At 41.5% G+C, this 19,335-nt stretch overlaps 2 protein-coding genes across 4 annotated transcripts in view; one reads left to right on the top strand and one right to left on the bottom strand.

Annotated features, from left to right (window-relative positions):
- Positions 1–2,664, top strand: part of LOC143429935 (uncharacterized) — a 411,918-nt gene extending 409,254 nt beyond the window's left edge. For 2 of the 3 annotated variants that reach the window (XM_076905793.1, XM_076905795.1), the window contains exons 19-23: positions 142–285; positions 372–585; positions 661–777; positions 916–1,122; positions 1,215–2,664. In XM_076905793.1, the coding sequence (XP_076761908.1) occupies positions 142–285; positions 372–585; positions 661–777; positions 916–1,122; positions 1,215–1,441 (909 nt within the window). In that variant the 3' untranslated portion in view covers positions 1,442–2,664. The remainder of the gene's footprint in view (positions 1–141; positions 286–371; positions 586–660; positions 778–915; positions 1,123–1,214) is intronic. The other variant, XM_076905794.1, reaches the window with a different exon arrangement.
- A 1,680-nt stretch (positions 2,665–4,344) lies between these two features.
- On the bottom strand, positions 4,345–6,416 carry Syx17 (syntaxin 17). Its single transcript, XM_076905703.1, has 5 exons — positions 6,218–6,416; positions 5,958–6,153; positions 5,672–5,883; positions 5,306–5,522; positions 4,345–5,225 (listed from the first exon to the last, which is right to left on the bottom strand). Exons 1-5 carry the CDS (start codon positions 6,344–6,346, stop codon positions 5,077–5,079), a joined length of 903 nt encoding a protein of 300 aa, XP_076761818.1. The 5' UTR covers positions 6,347–6,416; the 3' UTR covers positions 4,345–5,076.
- Between the last annotated feature and the right edge of the window lie 12,919 nt (positions 6,417–19,335).

The following is a 19,335-nucleotide window of genomic DNA, read 5'->3' as shown; positions in this document are numbered from 1 at the left end:
TCAGTCGCGATATTGTAACTAACTGATAATGGTGTAGTAGAAGAGACAATCGTGTCAACAATGACGATGGAGAGTGTATGTAATGCGTTCGCTGTCGTTGTTCGGCTACGTAATAGACGATAAAAATTTCATGAATTTTAGGTGAACGTCAAGGAACAAGGAAGGCTTCTTCGTCAAAACGAGTTTCTGGTGTGGCAAGGTAAGGGTAAGAAGTGCCTGCGACAGGTCTTCCTGTTCGAAGACCTCATCCTCTTCAGCAAAGCGAGAAGATTCCCCGACAGGAAGGTGAGACTCTCAGCCGACTTGCTGACGCGCACGTTTCCATCGCGCACGACAAAACATTCTGCATGGCTCGTTGTTTGCCATTTCAGAATCTCGATATCTACATCTACAAGCACAGCATCAAAACGACGGACATCGGGTTGACTGCGGTGATCGCGGACTCACCCACAAAGTTCGAGATTTGGTTCCGCAAGAGGAAACCGGGTGACACGTACACGTTGCAGTGTGCCAGCGAGGACATTAAGAAAGCCTGGACGGAGGAACTGAGCAACCTTTTATGGAAGCAGGCGCTGCGAAACAGAGGTACGTTTCGCGGTACGTTTTGAAATATAGCTTTCCGCTTACGAGAGTTAACGAGAACGCCTTTTGTGACGACAGAAGTGCGCCTGGCGGAGATGTCGAGCATGGGCATCGGAAACAAACCTTGTTTGGACATTAGGCCTAGCGCAGATCAGATCAATGATCGTTCCATCAGTGTAGCTCAACTCTCGAAAAGTAAGTGTTCTCTCGATTCGGTGGATGCTGAATTAAATCACTCTAAGTATCCCTGAATCTCTTCGAAAGACTTTATAGACGAGTTCGACTTGAAACGTGCAGACTTATAAATTTACCGATTGATTGCTTGCTATGAAGCAGCACCAAGATTTAGGAACTCGATAGCGGTATCGATGTCGGAGGATTCGGGACGCTGCAGCAGAAGGCCGCATAGCGTCATCTCTGTGAGTTCGTCATCGAGTAGCGGTGGAAGTAGCGGTCCTCCTACGACGTTGAACCTCGGTCTGGACACTAGTCCTCGACCTCATCATCGCAGCACTACTCTAAACAGTCAGTGTAGCGTTGGTACGTGAATACCTAAATTCCGTTGCGTCAACAGATACTTTGGCTGATTTAAATTGATCAACACGCGACGATAATCATTATTAAAATTTCAGAAAGTGGCATAATAGCCGACATCTCGATCGTCTCGGACGACGGCGGCGATGGAACCGAAAGAAGTCATTGGAACTCGACTCTCGAGAGTCCAACGTCCCATCTGCCAACGACGTCAACGCCCTTACAATCGCCAACCAGCGCGACTTCGGCAGCGACAGTTACCTCGGCTACTTCGTCCGATACGAATCTCACAGCATACGACCAAGACATGTCCATTAATTTATAAGAGCCGTCCCTGACAAGGGCGGCACTCTGATATAGAAGAGTATATATTATATATATACATGTTGTCGATTCACTTGCAAGTTGTCTTCATATAGTGAATGCAGTGCGACTCACACGTATTGCATAGAATTTTTAATCGAAGAGTGGCGACTTTACCACGCACGTGTAACTGGATAGAAAGTATTAGAGCGCGTATTTTTCTTGGGCAATCGTAGCCAGACAAACGACCACGAGTTACGAGAGAACGTCTAAACAGAGCCCAATAGATCGCTGCATTACGCTTATATCACGTGAGTTCCGTAACGAGCGCCTGTTGCAAAGCATTTAAAACGAACCCCGTGTAACAGGGTTCCTGAAGTGAGGCACACATTTACACAAACATACAGACACACACACACACACACAATCGTGGTAGACTTTGGTGTACCGGAGAGAAAGAGCTCAACTTTCAAGTGAATTTATCTTTTGATACGCTTCGACTTTCATTGATCTACGCGATCGCATATATAGTTGTCACGTCTGAATTTTATAAACCATTGATTTTCCAGAAGTAACGGCGACGTGTATTTTCTTATACTATCACCTCGAATCCACCAACGTGCTCAACCAGAAAGATCATAGATAGGGATCAGTTCCGATGGAATCTATATGTGTATGGCTGCATGTGTTTACAATGTGCTGCAGTATCGTAAACGGCACGCATCGATTGCCATTACTCTCATTAACATTGGCATTCCTGATCAACCCACGACTGAGAATATTATCTCCAATTGCCGGACCATTTTGTCTGTGGTAATTTTATACTTTATTTATAATTGTAGTGAATAAATATCGATATTCCATGTCCACATTGTGTTCGCGCTTACTACGGGACGAGGACGTAATCGTGAAGCGAGTAACGTTACTACTCGATAATGCAAGGATTTTTTCTTGCCCTGTTCACTTTTTCTCTTTTTTCCTTCTTTAATGAAACACCTGAAGACCAGAATCTTTTCAGGTATTCCATTAGTTGTCGAGATCATCGTTCGTCTCGTTGTTCAATGCGTTTTTAATGTCAAATAAACGCGTCCCTTCAGGAATGTCAAAACAATGCGCACACATACATACCACTTTGTAATATAATGTAATATTAAAGGTTTATACGATATAGCCACCAGTAATATAACCGATAGTCTAAATATTATTTCCAGATTATATATTAAATATATATAATATTATATTCTTTTTATGTCAGTCATTTGTAAAACCTTTTATCACCTGTAGATGTAAAACCTAACTCTGGCCTGTACACGAAAGCCAAATTTCTACCTTTTCTTTCTTTCACCGTTCTCATTTCTTCTATTCACTAAGTGAACGTTTCGAGAAAGCTTGGGACTAAGTTTAACTTAAGACGCGCATTTCTCACGCCGATTTCTTTCCATCCGAGAAGATTAGCGTTTCAACTGTGCAGGTTCGATTATGGTTCGTTGACTGATATTTCTGGCACAAAACGAAACTCGTATTTCGCCGCGACACACGCAATCTCTCGATTGATACGATAAGAGAGCTTTGTGTTGCGTTCCAATTAACACGTTGAATGCAATGGAGGTCATGACGTAATTGACACGCCAACATCAGTAGAAATACATAATTAGAGTAAATGTCAATACTTATAAACTTGTCAAAACTACCATCGTCACTACAATGGTGCGGAAAAATTAATACAGCATAAAACATATAAAAATACTATTATTTATACATAAAATATACACCTATTGCAATCTATATAAAATTATCGTGGCATTCAACGTGTTAAAGCTTCAATCAAGAACCCACAATCGCCTGTATCCGTTCTGCCCATAGTCGCGCGCACTGTGAATTAATAACCGAAGAACAAAAAAAAAGAAAAAAAAATACCCCGTTGGCGCGTGTAGCAATCAGCAATTATCCCGTTATATAATTCTGTATTGTTACTCTGCTTCCAAGCGAGTCAGTCGATCAAGCCATTGTTATTGCCTAGGTCTGCCAAGGTATTTCAGTAATACCTTATGGACAGTGACCAAACTTTATTTAGTTCGTATTCTGGGGTCGATCGAAAAACTTTCAGACATTTAGAAAGCGTAGTTGTAGATGTTAGATCGGTTACGAAATAAATTGTCTCGGCGCAGTCTGGTGCACCCCCACATCGTTCTCACTTTTATTTACGGGACAGTCATAATTTCGTTGTATTATATGTAAACCATAATTTTTTATGAGAATCGAAATTGTCTTACCTTCTTCGATACGTCGATGTCGAAAGGGAAATCGCGTACATGCCATATGAAATCGGTGCATCCGGCTGAGCATCCCGCTCCTCGAAAGTGAATCTAAACGATATAAAAAGTATACATTATATTTCAATATCCTCCACTGGATCTGAGTTTGGTGTTGCTTTTGAGATAGGGATGTCGAATAATAAATAACGATAATAAGGAATAACACGGTACCTTAGATACACCGATAGTCACTTAATTGTACACGCTCGTAGATATTTATTAATATTTTTTTAAGTAGACCACTTTAGTCTATAGATTTAAGTATCCGTATTATAACAAAATGTATATATTATATATTTACATTAATAACATGATTATTTCAGTATTGTACTGTGTCTAACACTGATGTATTTTATTACTTGCTAAATATACTGTATTGGGTGCCTTTTGTAGCGAACACAATGCTTTTTCTTCGAGAATTTACACTGAAAATTTGATAACGAGAGAGCACAACACAGACACCTGCGCCATATTGTATACTGACGTATCGAACGATTGATGCGCGGTAAATCAGGACATCTTATGACGCGTCCTGATGACGAAAGCTTTCTTTTGAAGTCGGTCGTGCGATTTTGGTTCGCAGTGACAACTGTTTTATTTGCGAATATAATTTACAAGCAACAATAAGCTCTTTTATTGGTGTACAATTCACACTTTTTAACAATTCATATAAACGTGAAATATGTAAGAAGCGTATAAAAGACGTATCTAAATGTCAGAACGCGAGTGATCCATTACATCGATCCTGCCGGCGAATCAACTACAGACATTTCGCATTACAGTAAGTACATGTCATCAATAAAATGTATTTTACTATTGTTACATACGTGATCGACGTAATATATTCGATGAAATAACCTTACAACAAATCAATCGTATTTATTTGATTAATGTCAACATTAAAGGTCAAGGTTAACATATGTGTCATGTGTAAGCTTGTAACTAATTTTTATCAGTCACATAAGCAGACTTATTTGTTGAGGCAAAGAAATTTTTGACGAGGACCTCAATAATTTCAACTGTAAAATTTGGTCCCGACAAAAAAGTTTCATAATCCTTTGCTTTTATGTAATGCTTTTAACTATGCGACTTAATAAATTTGCTTTATTTTCAATGTTAAAAAAGTTTATCGCGAAATCACAAACCGTTTGTCATAGAAATATCTAATCCTAATATCATTAGTAATTTGCTACATATCTTTGTCTTATGTACACGATAAAAAGAAATATTCCTTAACGCTTTAAATACATACTGCGTTATTAATATCAGTGCTGTGAGATTAAACGATATTGCAAGCATTCTTTTTCTTGATCTTTTCACTAATATCACATTTCGGCGTGTGTCACAACTCTTTCTTAGTTTCTTTTAAATTTTCTGGTAAGGATGTTGACTTTTGAACGGATCTCAGTTGGATTAAACTTTGTCCTGTCGTGCTTTGGGATTTCTGCATTTCTAGTTCTTTTTTTTTTAATAAAGTTGCTCCGGTAAATCCTACATACATGTATCAGAAGTATTATAACCTTTATGAATGCAAAATGTAATGATATAAGTATAACAATAGTAAAACTTACCTAATATACCACAGCCTAAAGCAGTCAGTCCTCCAACTTTTAATCCAGCTACTAAACCGATTGGTCCACCGATACAAGTTCCAAGTACAGCTCCTGCTAATGGGTACATGGCAGCTCTATACCTCATAGCTTTTGCAAGGAATTTCTCGCCTTGTTTTACATTTATATTTGTTTCTTCTATGTTGTCTTCCACTGTATTTACTAGTTCCTTCTGATCCTGATTACATAAATGAATGTTATACAAAAATAAGTTACAAAGTATAGATTTGTATTTTTGCACATCAAATTTTCTTTCTAATTGTACTAAAACGCATAGTAGAAAAATAAATCTGAACAATTAAAGTAAAAGTAAAATATACAACTTACATCTACAACTTTGTTAAAATCGGTAAATAACTGGTGTAACTGATGTATGTCTCCTTGTAGAGTGTTCCAAGCATGCAGACATGCTTCTTGGCGCTGCAGGTCCTGCTGTTCTTCCTGCAGCTGGATATATCTATTGTCAAGTGGATGACTCTTGGGTTGATCTTCGTTGTTGGGTGACTCTGGCCGTGACATGGGCAAATTTAACTGCAGCTCTACGTAAAAGCACAAACAAGCGTGATATTGTTGCTATAACTAAGGTAATGGAAAATGTAATTTTTTATCATACCCATATATTCTGTGACTGCATTCATAATACTTGCACGGGCACTAGCGGTTAATTTATCAAATTGATTAATATCGGAATCTAGAACTTGAGCTCTCAAAGTATCCATTTGATATAATAATTCCTTTAGCTGTTTTATAATCCGTGTTACGTTTATGTGCTCCTTATGCATTTTCTCCCAGTCATGTTGCGCTTCATACTGCGAAAGCAAGGAAATTATGCAAATTTCTGTCACATAAGCATTAAAATTGTTCGATACTTACTTTCTGAATGTTACTTCTATGGCGTTTTAATAGATCAACGTGATGCGGTATAGCCACGTTAAAATTATTAATTTGAATTTCTAAGCGCCTAATTGGCTGCTTCATTGCAAGACTTTCTGGCGAAGACATATTTTTGCTATTTATTGTTTTATCAAGAATAATTAGTTATCTATTCACTTATGTTAATTTCTTCATAGTTCTTTACACATGGTTTTGTGAAACAGTTTCATTACTTTACTCCAGTGCACTGCCAACGATTTTCACAACGTTTTAACTACTTTTTTTAACCAAGTATCGAATATTCATATTGTTAAATATTTATTATGTTATCGCATCACTAATTTATTTTCGTATTGTCTAAAAACACGAGAAAAATAACCAATCAGCTGATTAATTGCGATGTACGCAGGTCACATATATATGTCTACCGTTATGGTCATTCACTAATATCACCGCCCTCTGTACAGCTTTCATGAATATATTCATTCAGGATTACTCATGTTATACGGTAGAGATGGCAGCATATACACTGTTTCTTGCGTAGAAGAAATATTCATTCAAATATTACAGCAATTGATAAAAAGTAAGGAATAATTTATACGAATTAACAATTTCATTAGATATTTAAACTATTCCAACTTACTGTTCACAATAATTTAAATTTTATTTTCGAAACTGAAGATAATAAGACAGAGATAAGAAGATAATATAACTTATTATAAACTATTATAAAGAAATTATGGATAACAGTCCTTTGCTTTCGAACGATGATCTTTCGCGCTCGAATACTATTTTAAAATCAGATATAGTCAGACATAGAAATGACCAATTTTTGTATCGCTCTACAATTTTTTGTTTTCAGTCATTCAATTGAATGATTGCTCGGAAAACTTTTGAAGTCGTTATACAATAATGAACTTTGAAGTCGCACCAAAAAAAGAAAAAAAAAGAGGGGGGGGGGGGGGGGAAGAGAAAAATGAATTTTCACATTCGTTCACAGAGAAAAAAGTCTATCGTATCCATCTGCTCTCTCCCAGCCAGTCATCGAGTTACCAATTCTACCGAGAATTTCGATGCGGCTCGAATTCGAGTTCTATCAGTGTTAAACAATAGCCACTCGTTCAGCGTCAGCCATAAAGTCGCGAAACGCTGTTTCGAAAGGACGTACGATCTTGATGAGTTTCACGAGTGCTCGCCGAATGTACAATTCGGTATAAAGCCGATGAAGCTTTCGGTAATGAAAAACCGATTGCGACCAAATAGGCCCCGGACTGCCGGTGACGTGTAATCGAGTCTTCTCTTCCGTCCCTTTCCTCTCTCTCGCCGCCGTTCTCTTTCCCCGTTTCCTCGTTTTTCCAGCCACGTCACCCCTCAGAGCTTCCATTAACCACCATACGTCATATATACCTACCAGGCGGAGGGAACCATTTTGTCCCGGTTTCTGGTGACCTCTTATTTGAAAATGGCATTCAAATTACCATGGGCTATTTCGATATTCCGCTCTTTGACCTTTTGTCACCGGCCGGATAGATGAACACTCGGTCTCTTTGATGTCGGTTGCCTCCTGTTTTCCACGATTCGCTTCCTTGACACCGTACTACCTCTTGTCGCGAGACGCTAGGAATTTTATCACGATTCTTACCTTTCGCACGGTGATATCAAGTCGGAGACGATTAAACGGATCAGTGACCTACAGTGGGATCGAAATTCCAAAGAACCCTATAGAAGGAACCCGTATTTTACATTTCCTCATCTTTCTACTTTAATACAACGTAGTATTTGCATTTCTCCTTCTGGTTGTCGTCTTCATTTGATTTTCCCGCTGATCTGACTCCTCGTCAGACGTTGTTCTTTCTTGCGAACCGGACAAGCGTCCCGGTTTTTTCTAATAAGACAATTAGGTGGGGAACGAAAGACGAAATAAGGTAAAACAGGGGTGGAAAAATGGGGGCGCGGAACGGTTCCGTTCTTTGTGTGTGCTCGAGGATAAGAAGGCATTGCCCATTAGGATGCAGCGTGCTCGTCTGCAATCAGACTGGTACAGGTCCCTAACTAGCTATGGTTCCAACGAGAGCGTAGGGTACGAACGTACAGTGAAATCAATCAAAGTGTACGATCTTTCGATCTTCTTCAATATCTCAGAAATCCTTTCGAAGATCGTTGTTATACACAATACATAATATACAGTTACGAAAAGTAAATCGATTGCAATGTTAATTTGAAAATTGAACGGAATATTTTAGTAGGTCACTTTGCGAATGTATTAATGAGTAAATGTATCTGCTTTAATATAATATGGTTGTTCGAACGTTCGTGAAAGGTTTGTTAAAGTACAGTAGATATATTTGAGCCAGCCAGAATGGTAATATTGCCAGTGATTATAGCAATCGCGGTCTTTCTCTGTAATGAAACATGTGACAGGAAGCGAGACTTATTGAGCGCATACGAACAAGCGAACGAAGAACAGTTGCGACTGTTCCTAGCCGTCCCGGAGAGCTCGAATGCCGAGCACGTGCCTTTGTTACGAGATAATACCACTTCCGAATTTATACCTAAACTCCGCTTTAGAGACTTGAGATTCGAGTTCCTAATTAACAGAGTCGGAGTCGACAAAGCGCCCAGCGAAATAAACAATGGTAAACATCGAAATCAGAAGAACGTCTCAACGCTTACGTGTCATGTAAAACAATATTATACTTGACGAGAGCATCGAATATCAACCTTCTCTTAATATTAGCCACTGAATTCACGTTATTTAACGCTGAACATAGGATCGCGAAGAGAGACCCCTGCTTCAACTTTTATTCCTTTGAGCGGAACGATTGTTCCTAACATTCCACTATTTTTTTTTCAAATACCCATTTTAAAGGCGAAAATGGAAAGAGCTATCTTTCATTTAGAAAGCACTTTGCACCTGAAACTCACTCGCGATTAAATGACGCTGTGACCACGTAATAACGTTAAGTCGACGCGTGTCACGCGCTCGGATCAGGCGAGGTTCATTTCCCACCGTGGCGTGAAAAGCGGGAAGCTCGATAAAAGCGAGTGGTACGAGCGCCAGCGCAGCTCTGGGTATGCAAATTTTCAACGGAGACACGTCGACTGACGATAGAATATGCAAAATGTAATATATAAGATAATAATAGAAGGGGCAACAAGGACGGACGCGTTTCGAAAGTTCCACTGATTCTGACCCACGAAGCCTCGAGTTATTTGAATTCATACTGCTCTACGCATTTATTAGACTAGTTTTTTTTCTCTTTTTTAAGTCTCATTTTATACTCGTATCGTTTTATTACTCTATATCATCACGTTATCGAGTAGTTTCTGATGAAACGAATGAAATTGTGAAACTGCGAGCAGGTATCTTTTTCTTCTTTTCTTATGAACAAACGAATTATTAATAATGGATTATAGTGACTGATACAGTTTTTCTTTTGTTCTTGTCCTTATTGTTATTATATGGGGTGTACAATTGTCAGAATTTCTTAACTTTAGAAATATCATTTCAACTTTAAATAGCGTTTGTTCAGATTTGTATTGCATATGTTTCACACGATGTCATTTACATGATTTCCACAATGGTCTCTTGAAATCATTTCTTTCTCTGGATGAGATTACTCTGTTCGCGAGCAATTATGAGTTAATGGGTCGGAAAGACATGGTTCCGTAAACGAAAAGTTTAATTCTGAAATTAGTTCCATGTCCCATAAGGATATCCAAATTGGCGCATTTTACGTACGGACGCGCGAGCGTCAATAAAATGCAAACAGCACTTCACGCACGCGTGAATTAATTCATGTAAACGGCTAATTCGAGTGTCCGACGCAGATTGATCAGCCGAAAGATCGTTCGGGCATACCGAGTAAATTGGTTTGCTGATTTTCATCGGATATCCGATTTAACCAGTCTACCGTGTGAGCGATGCGAGAACCGAAGTTTTCTGAAAATAATGAATCCCATTGATATCCATCCGCCGACAACAAGCAATCAGTCATGCTTCGAGCGAACCGAAAAATAAAATTCATCTCTACAATTATCGCGCGCGCTGTGCGGCACGATCAGATTCGTTTTCCTCGCGCGAAACCAGAAAAAAAGCAAAAAAAAAAGGGGACGAAAATAACATGAAACGCGTGAAGTAAACGAATATACGCCCGTATAACAAAGTGGGCGAGATGTAAAAAAAAGCGCGACGTCGTGCGAGGTTTACTCGAAACCATCCATCTCCGTGCTTTAAACGGCCCGCTTCGCCATTTATAATGTATAATTTCTGAAAGCCCTCGCTCTGACGCGTGCCTCGTTAAAACGTCGAAAACTAAAAAATGCAAGAAGTGGAACGCGAAAGGAGTAACACCAGGTGCCAGAGGCAAGCCCCGTTCGTTCAAGCGGAAACTAGAATGTAACGACACGTACAATTTACTGGCTCTTTTTGTGGACATTATACGTATTCATGCACGCGAAGAATTCGCAGAACGTTTGGTATTAGCAAGGGAGGAAGAACGAAAGTCTGGAACGCGAAACGTGGAAGCGTCGAGCGTATAGGGTTGATAGCGAAGGGAAAAGGGAGGGCGAGAACGAGAGGTGGATACGGCACGCGAGTGGCAATAATTCTGCTCGCGACGATATTTCAATAACGCTCGTATAAAGTATCGCCGTCCACCGATATAAGCCCGATATTCAATGGGTACCTATCAGTTTTCCGTCGTGCACGGCATTAAATCTGCATCCGATGAAACCGATTCCCTCTTGAAAATCGTCCCGAGCACTCGGAAGAAAAAGGATCTGCCATCGACAACGACGTGTCTCCGGCATTCGCGTCTGTCGATGATCCGAAACGAAGAAGAATGTTTCCGTCCGGCCGTCTACGATAAAAAAGGCACGTCCTCTCGAGCGTATCTGCTAATTTCCATTGGCGAGACACCGTCTGCGATTCCGAGAACTCGTAGGAGCAGAGGTGTACTCTCCGATACTACAATCAAACAATCTTTTTTAACTCCACTCGAGGCATTCTTCGATCGACACGACGATAAATAATGATAAGCCGCGGTCATAACATTTTCTCTCGAAACACACTCATCACAGAGTGGCATGTTGCTTCAGAAAAAAAGAGCGAGGAGAGTAAAAACAAAAAAGTTGGACGGCACGAAGGGCGACGTGTGGTCGATCGAGCCCCTCCGGTGTCAGCGTGAAATGTAACGAGGTCGGACTTCTAATATCCTGTTCAGGAAAGACCGGAGAAAAAACCGAGTCAATTTCGAAAGTGGCAGCTGTAGCGTGGAAAAATTCGTCCCAGCCGGGAGACGAAACTGGTCCCATTTATGATATTGAAATCATCGCGATGGCTTCGCGGTAATTGTCCCACTGCCTTGCTATTATTCAATTTCCGTCCATGACGTATAAAAACTTGCGCGATACCGATAAACGTTTCGTGTTTGCTTCGCGTTTTTACGTGGCATCGGAGAGAAATTACTTTGCGTTCGTACGAGTAAATTTCCTTGTGATGCGTATCAAAAACAGAAATATAAAATTGAAATTATTATTATCACTGTATAAATTTTCAAGGCGTCACCGACTCGCCTGGAGGGATGAAAAGATGGGAAAAGATCGGAACATAATTGTGCCTTTAATTTTTCTAGCAGAAAAAGCGAGAAATCCAGCGCTATTTCACAGGACGTTATCAGAGTTGTACGTTTGCCAGGAGAATCATTGCGGCACCCCGACGAAATAGATTCCGGACTATGAAGGAACAAATTCGCCGCATTTAAGGATAATGTATCGCTACTTGCTGCACCATTTCCGTCGGCGAGTAAATAACACCGGCGGTCGGTTTCTTTTATCACGAACGATGGAATTAAATTCTTTTGTCATTGCTCGCGCAAGATATATAGTTTGATGCTCGCCGCTCTTTATCTCTGCTTGATTAATGAACAACCCGTTCCGTATAAAAGTTACACGCGTATACGCGGCTATTTCCTTTTTCTTTCCACGATTTTCTCGTCGTTCTTTTCCATTTTCTTCCATTACGAACAACTGAAGCCTCTTTTTCTATTCGTTAAAATAATTGCACAAGCAGAACTATAATACGCAGATATTGATTGTAGATATGGAATACGGTTTAAAAGTATGATAATCGTTCTTACAATAATAATTAGAAAGTGATTCTAGTTTAATCGATCGTTACGGTAATTTTATAAACGTAATTACAGAAGATAACTGCATTGCAGGCGGAAAGAAACGATTGATCGCAATCGATAAATGAGTACTCCTTCGTTTATTATTCCCAAAAAGCGGTATCGCAGACCGGTAGACCGTAGAAATTTTCATATCGTTACGATTAATCTTGTATCCCTGGGAATGCGCGGTAGAATACGTCGCGAGTAACGTAGCGGTAGAATAAGCCTCGGGAATCTATTAACCGATTCCAGGCACGTATCAAACTGGACTTCAAACAAATCCGGATGGGACAATCGGTCGGGGCCAGGTGGTCGGTAATTCACCGCAATTTCAGGTGTCCTTTCAAACGCTGACGTCTATGGAGTGTCGATGAGCACGGGCAAACATTTATCGAATCGCTCCACATCGTTAACGACACCGCAACGCGAGTTCCACGGCGCGGTGGTAGCGCGTCGCATAATGGAGGGCCGGGGCGGGGCGGGGCGTCAGCCAATAATCGGATGGCCGCGTCATCGATGACTCGCGTATTAATTAATTCCCCGGACGGGCCGTGTTACAATGGCCTAATTCGAACGGTTGTTACGTCGCCGCCAGCCAATCCGCGACACCGATCCTGTCCGCCGCCAGTGGAGGCACTGCAAATCGGTCAGCCGCGTGCACGCGGCAGTAGTTGCGATTTCGTTGGTCAGACGGGTCTGTAGACGCGCTGTCTGCTCTTGGGACGCGCGCGGTTTCTTCGCTCTGTTTATTTCCGCCGACCATTTTACGACCGCCTTCACTGCGGCTGTATTCCACCGATGCCGTGTCGTTTCTGGTGTTCGTTACAGTTTGTTTCAGGAATCAGCTCGTTCGGTCAGACGTACATTTCTTTTATTATCATATCTTGAATATCTTTTTCTTTAGATAGATAGATTTCTTCTTCCGATCAGAGAAATTCGTTCAATATCTTTTTGTCTATTAACGTTTATAAGTGCGCATTGTTCTTTGGTATTGTTTGAATTCCACTTTTTATTTTTTATCGCTTTACAATCTTTATACGATATCGTGACGAATTCATTTACGTAGATAGAAACGATAGAAAGACTTCGATAGAGGAAAACTAAGGAAACGATGATTATGTACGGAGAAAAGATCACTAATGGCTCCCGCACTTATCAGGTCAAGCTCGGTAGGCAGACAGCAATTAACAGACGGATGAAAGAACGAGTAACCGTGGAAGCAGCTGCGTAGATGAATGAGAAGATAATTGGACGGGCACAAAAGCGAGGGTGGAGGCAGCGAGCCAATTAAACTAAAAGGAGAAACAATTAAATAAACAGCTAAGAACACAGACCAAGGAGCGGAAGCGTCATTCAAGAGTCGGCTGATCGAAAGAGATCGGAAGTTAGACGCTGTCTGGTGCAGTCGCGACACTGACATCCATCGATTTCACGCGGTACTTCCTTTCGCTTTTAACATCCGACGAAATTAATTAAATGCCAACGAGAGGGACGGACTGCGTAAGATAGCTACGGCTCGATGAGAAGCACGACGAGTTGTAGCACCTACAACCCCCACGACCGTCCCTTGCGTTTACGTCTGGACGATTTCGCGTCCAGCAGAGGGCACGTAAACCTGTTTCTGTTGCACTTTCATCCGCTGAACGACTCGCTAGCCGGCTTATCAATGAGAAGGCGATTGTATCGAGTAAATAGCGGAGTGGAGTTTCGAATAGAGTGGGACGAAGGTAGGTCGCCCTTCGTAGTCGACTAGTTTCTCGGAAATTCGATTACTCGCTACCTCTATCGAAACGACTGTCGCGTGGCAACGTGCGAATCTCGTTGTTCGACGCCACGACCTGCGGTTTAGTGGTCTGTATTATACCACCCTGCAAGGGTATTAAATTTATTCGACACAGACAATGGAAGATATTTGTTCGTTCAAGTTTTTACGCTAAATTATTCAATGATATATTCAAAATTAGAAAAAGAATTATTTTTATCGTTATGAAATATGTACATGTAGGATTTATTTTTATTCCTGAAATTATCAAGATATTCATTTAATAATAACAATACATTTAAATAGCTGGATAAATTTAATAATAGACACATTTAGATAGATAGATAAATTCAATAACCGATACTTTTAGATAGATAGACTGTTTCTTATGACTACTGATCTTAAATTAAGCTACTTCCTCGTCCATATACGTAGATACTTTATTTTCAAAAAATGTCCGAAGCTCCAGGAGTGATACAATCATTTTAAAGATTTCTGGCATGTGTCCGTGACGATGTCTTTTAGTAAAGACATGACATGCAGAGGAGATCTCTTGCCACTCTGTTAAATGGCAACAAAAGAATGAAAATAAAATGTTCAGAGTCAAGTACTACACTGTTCAATAAAAATGCTAGAAGAGTAGCTTTCAAACACAGCTTATTAAAACGCAGTCATAAAGGTAGATGGTGAGTTATGAAGAAATCCAAGTTGATGACTTCGCGTAATAAAATTTCATTTTGTCCACACTCACGTGTGTCGTTTAAACGACATTCCGAACTAGTGCAGATCGTTTGATCAGCTCTTAATATCCGCAACATCAGCCACTGCCAAGAGCTACAGTCTCGCGGTCCCAGAACTAGTTTCGCAGTCTCGATTCTCCGCTTAATTTTCGGAACTGGAAAGTCATAACGTAGGATCCTAACGTCGTATTTACACGGTGAGTGCGGCGTCGGGCAAGCGTAACGTCGACGTTCACGCGGAGTTGGTAATACGTAGGAATAGGGTGAGATAGAACCAGTCATCCCAATGCGGATAGCAATGGCATAGCCGCGCCAATAGAAATAGTTCGCTAGTTACGCTCTTAAGTATTAATTATGCTTCTAACTCGACTGTTAACGGATCTAAATCTGTATACTTTTCTCTTGCTCTCTCTCTCTCCCTCTCTCCCTCTATGTCCTTCCGTTATCATCGTGCGATAAGCGAACGTGTTGCGACACGGAAATTTCGTGTATCGGCGGTTTGTCGACATTGGACACGGACAATCAAGGATCCGAATTTCTGTACGCTCGAGTAAGGCGATTAAGTGTATCGATTAGCGATAGTCAATTGAACGTAGCCGTGTTCCGTATTCAAGACTTCCCTGTTTGCTATGAAAGTTTGATGGCGGCTAGGGTTGGCTGCAGGTAATATGCTTGATAGAATATTGTTTTCCAATGATCGTCTTCAATCAAATCCTGCGTAGATGTAACTGAAACTTGAAGTTTGTATTTCTCAAAATTGTTTGACAAGTACAAAGACGAAGAGGACTTAATGAATTTTCCAATAGCGTAATTTGGCTAATTAAAAACATATAATTGGCTAAGGTATCTCATTCAGCTCTTAACGAGAGAGAGAGAGAGAGAGAGAGAGAGAGAGAGAGAGAGAGAGAGAGAGAGAGAGAGAGAGAGAGAGAGAGAGAGAGAGAGAGAGAGTGAATTCTTCCTCGACTCTGACGATTGCGTTGTTTGAAAATCATAACTGAATGCCAACCCGCATTCTTTATTCCGATAATCGAGAATTCCGTTTCTTAATCGTTTGGTGCAACGAAGAAAGAGAGAGCAGCACCGAAGTTTCGTAGCAGCGCAGCGAAAGAACGGGACTTTTCCATATATGTTAAGTACCAGGTGGCGTCGTCGACCGTTTTGTCTACAGAGAAACACGACAACTCGAGAAAATCCAAACGGGGACGATGGCAAGTTTCTTTCCCGGTGTAACACCGGGAGGAAAGGCGGAAGGAGGGTCACGAGAAGAAGCGGGAAGAGGGTGCGAGAGGTAGCAGCAGCTCTGGCCGGCCTCGTGAAATTATTTTCTCTGAGAACCGAGGAACTTTTATCCAATATCCACGGCAGCATCTGGCATCAAACGGTCTACCGGCCAAGTGTCTCTATGGGGTTTCGGAAAATGTTCCGTAAGAGGGTGCGCGTCTCGAGAGGGCGGTTGGGGATGTTGCCAGCAAACTGCATCTTTCATTGTCGTTTAATTGAATCCCCCTCGTTGTCTACCGATTCAATGCCTTTTCCAGAGCACGGAACATGATTTGGCCACTGTTTCATCGAACGTTCATTTCGGTAGATTTGTTGCAACGTATAAACTAATCGATTCGAGTTACAGAATCGTGGAGGGGTGAACGGTCGGTTTGATCTTTGATTAAAAAAGTTAATACAACTTTCGGATATCTTTAATGAGCTTGACGGTCCATTAGTTCAACTTTTGTTATTTAATACGTAATATTTACTTTCTCTTAGATATAATTAAGCTTAAATTAAGTTTATGACGCGAACGTGTGTATTTCATTATATATTTAAAGATTAATACTTTCGATTGTGGCATATCATTAAGTTTAGAGTTAGAAGAATCATTCAACCAATTTGGTATTAACAATTTCCATAGCAAATATATTATTGATGATCCGTCGCATGATTGCTCGCCAATTGCATCCCTCTCTCTCTCTCTCTCTTACTGGCCTCGATCCTCAGCTGGTTTCGATTCTTCCACCCAACTTTCCGAACTTCGTCTCCTAAGCGTCCTCTCCCCGAGGTGCACGACCGTCGCGTACAAAGGGAGACAGTTAAACGTTCAGTTGTTTACCGGCAACACGAAGGCAATTTCCTGACGGATGTTCCCTAACGACGTTCCTCGATTCCCATCGCGGACCACCAAACATATTTGTATTTCGCTCGTGGACCGTGACAACTTTTCCCCTCGTGTCTTGCTCTCGACTATGGTCATCGCCGAGCAGTTGGACGAGCAGAGCAGAGGGTGGAAGGGTAACCAAGAACCCAGTCCGTATCGCGCTACAATATCACCCACCTTCAACGCACCCCTCTACACGGATCTTGCTCTTTTATCCGTCGGAGAGTCTGTGGTAGCCCTAAGGTGACGAGCGAAATGGCGGTTTATTTACACGGTATACACATGTATACGTAAACCCACGCACACGGAGCGACAACAGCCGCGGAAGCTCGATCATATACGAAACCAAAGCTACATCGCGACTTTATTAGCTCGTGTATCCAGCCGCGTCGCCCCTGTCATCCACGATCACAATTGGTCCCGGGAGGGAGCGAGATCGTCGAGTGGTGCTTTTTTTTTGTTTCCTTTTCGAAAAAAAAACCTCGAAGCCAGATTTTCATTGGCCTCCCCTTCAACCCCGTCCCGGATAGGATATTTCATATCCAGGCGGCGGTGTTTTTGCCCCCAGAAGTAGAACGATGGTGATAACGGGGGTATAGAGGGATCGACGGACAGGGTGGATGGGTGGGCGTGTAGAGCGTGGGGTGTAGCGGACAACGGAGAATTCAATCAGGCGAGTCGATGCTCCACTCGGCGCTATTACCATCAGGGATCAAGTCCGTATATTTACTACCTGTCAAATTTCACCGCCGTGGCCGCAACGTGCTCGTAATTACATCCTGGGAACCGATTGGAAAGTGGTTTTCATGGCGCGGCACATGCGCGGTTGACGTAGCGGGTCTGTGTTTGCCTTGGCCCTGACGCGACCTCTGTCCGAGCCTATCACAGGCTTCTCCCGTCTGGGGATCACCGCGTCCCCCTGTTGCACTGGCTATCACTTTGCTTCGACCTGCCGGTCACTCGAACGCAGAAACGGGATACACGCGATCAATGCGACCTTCCATCGTTTCATAATAGGCCCTATTCATTCTCTGATACAGCGTCTCGATAGAGGGGTCGGTTGTCAATAGCCTTTACATATTATATCGTGTCCTGGTCGAACCGACACTGCCGCCTAATCTCGGTAGTGTTCGATAACTTTGACTGCGTTGCGAAGCTTGTCGCTTTAATAATCACGCATGAGACTAACATTTTTTTGGTGTGCACGGACTAATTTTTTGCACCTGGAACTTCTTTTTGATGCCCTTGCGTCGCTTTCTTTTTATCGTTCGAGCTCCTTTTTTGTTCCTTTCTACGCTGTTATTCAGATTTCTTAGTACTAATGACAAATGGACAATGTTGATGGACGTAGTTGGGAAAGAAAGAGAATCTCGAGGACGTCGAGAGTAGTCAGACAGTGACTGCTACCGACCACTGACTGACCACAGTCTAGACACCGTCCACGGCTGATGCTTGTCTAAAAGTGATAGCAGTTGACCAGATTCGAATACAGTGACACGTACGAGCATACATCGCAAAAGTAATAGTCAGGTAGCAATAGTTAAAATGGAATAACGAGGCGTAATAGAAAATCTTTTTCGCTACAATCAGCTAACACGACTTGTGATATTGAATATCAATAATGTCGTTAAACTTTCGATCCAAGTGCAGAACTATTTGTCGCGGCAATTGTGTACGTGTATGCGTTAAAGGCAAGAAAGTATTCGCCGGTGTACACAGCCGGTGTACGGTTTAATTAATGCAGGGTCATTAGCTCCGTATTATTTTGTGTCAAGAAACTGTTCACGGCGTGTTCTAATTAATTTTGTAATTTATTGCGTGTAAGGTGATCAGGTTGCTTGTAATACACGATGACGGGAACGATACTCGGTTTACGACGTTACGTCGATACAGCCTCTCCGTTGGCTCGCTATATTTCAGATTGAAACGGTTCATGTGTAATTAACGGGCTGGTACTCGAGTGTCTTGATGAATTCTTCGAAGGAAAGCCACCTGTCTCAATGAATCTCAAGTAGTCGTTCAACGTACAGGGTATTCAATATTAAATTTGATTACTCATGAGTTACAGCGCAAAGATATAGAAACTTGTTTAAAAAACCTACACCTTATCCAACATGTCTAATAAATTTAGAATGTAAATGTTTGTTAAAATATGTTAAATTCACTCACGTGTACACAAAGAGAGAGAGAAACCAACTTGTATTTATTCGAGTAAATTTCGGCGAAACGCAGCATAAAATGTAGATTTAACACCTTCTCGGCCGCAATAAAAACCTGCTAGCTCATCCCAC

The sequence above is a fragment of the Xylocopa sonorina genome, chromosome 12, assembly GCF_050948175.1.
Source record: "Xylocopa sonorina isolate GNS202 chromosome 12, iyXylSono1_principal, whole genome shotgun sequence".
In the NCBI taxonomy this organism is placed as follows: domain Eukaryota; kingdom Metazoa; phylum Arthropoda; class Insecta; order Hymenoptera; family Apidae; genus Xylocopa; species Xylocopa sonorina.
This window is presented reverse-complemented; position numbering and strand designations above follow the sequence as displayed.

Excerpts from the sequence above, each read along its gene's own strand:
- Syx17 (XM_076905703.1), bottom strand. The coding sequence starts at position 6,346 with ATGTCTTCGCCAGAAAGTCTTGCAATGAAGCAGCCAATTAGGCGCTTA. Across the intron at positions 6,154-6,217 it reads ATAGAAGTAACATTCAGAAA|TATGAAGCGCAACATGACTG; the intron begins GTAAGTATCGAA and ends TTGCTTTCGCAG. Across the intron at positions 5,523-5,671 it reads ATTTTAACAAAGTTGTAGAT|GATCAGAAGGAACTAGTAAA; the intron begins GTAAGTTGTATA and ends TTATGTAATCAG.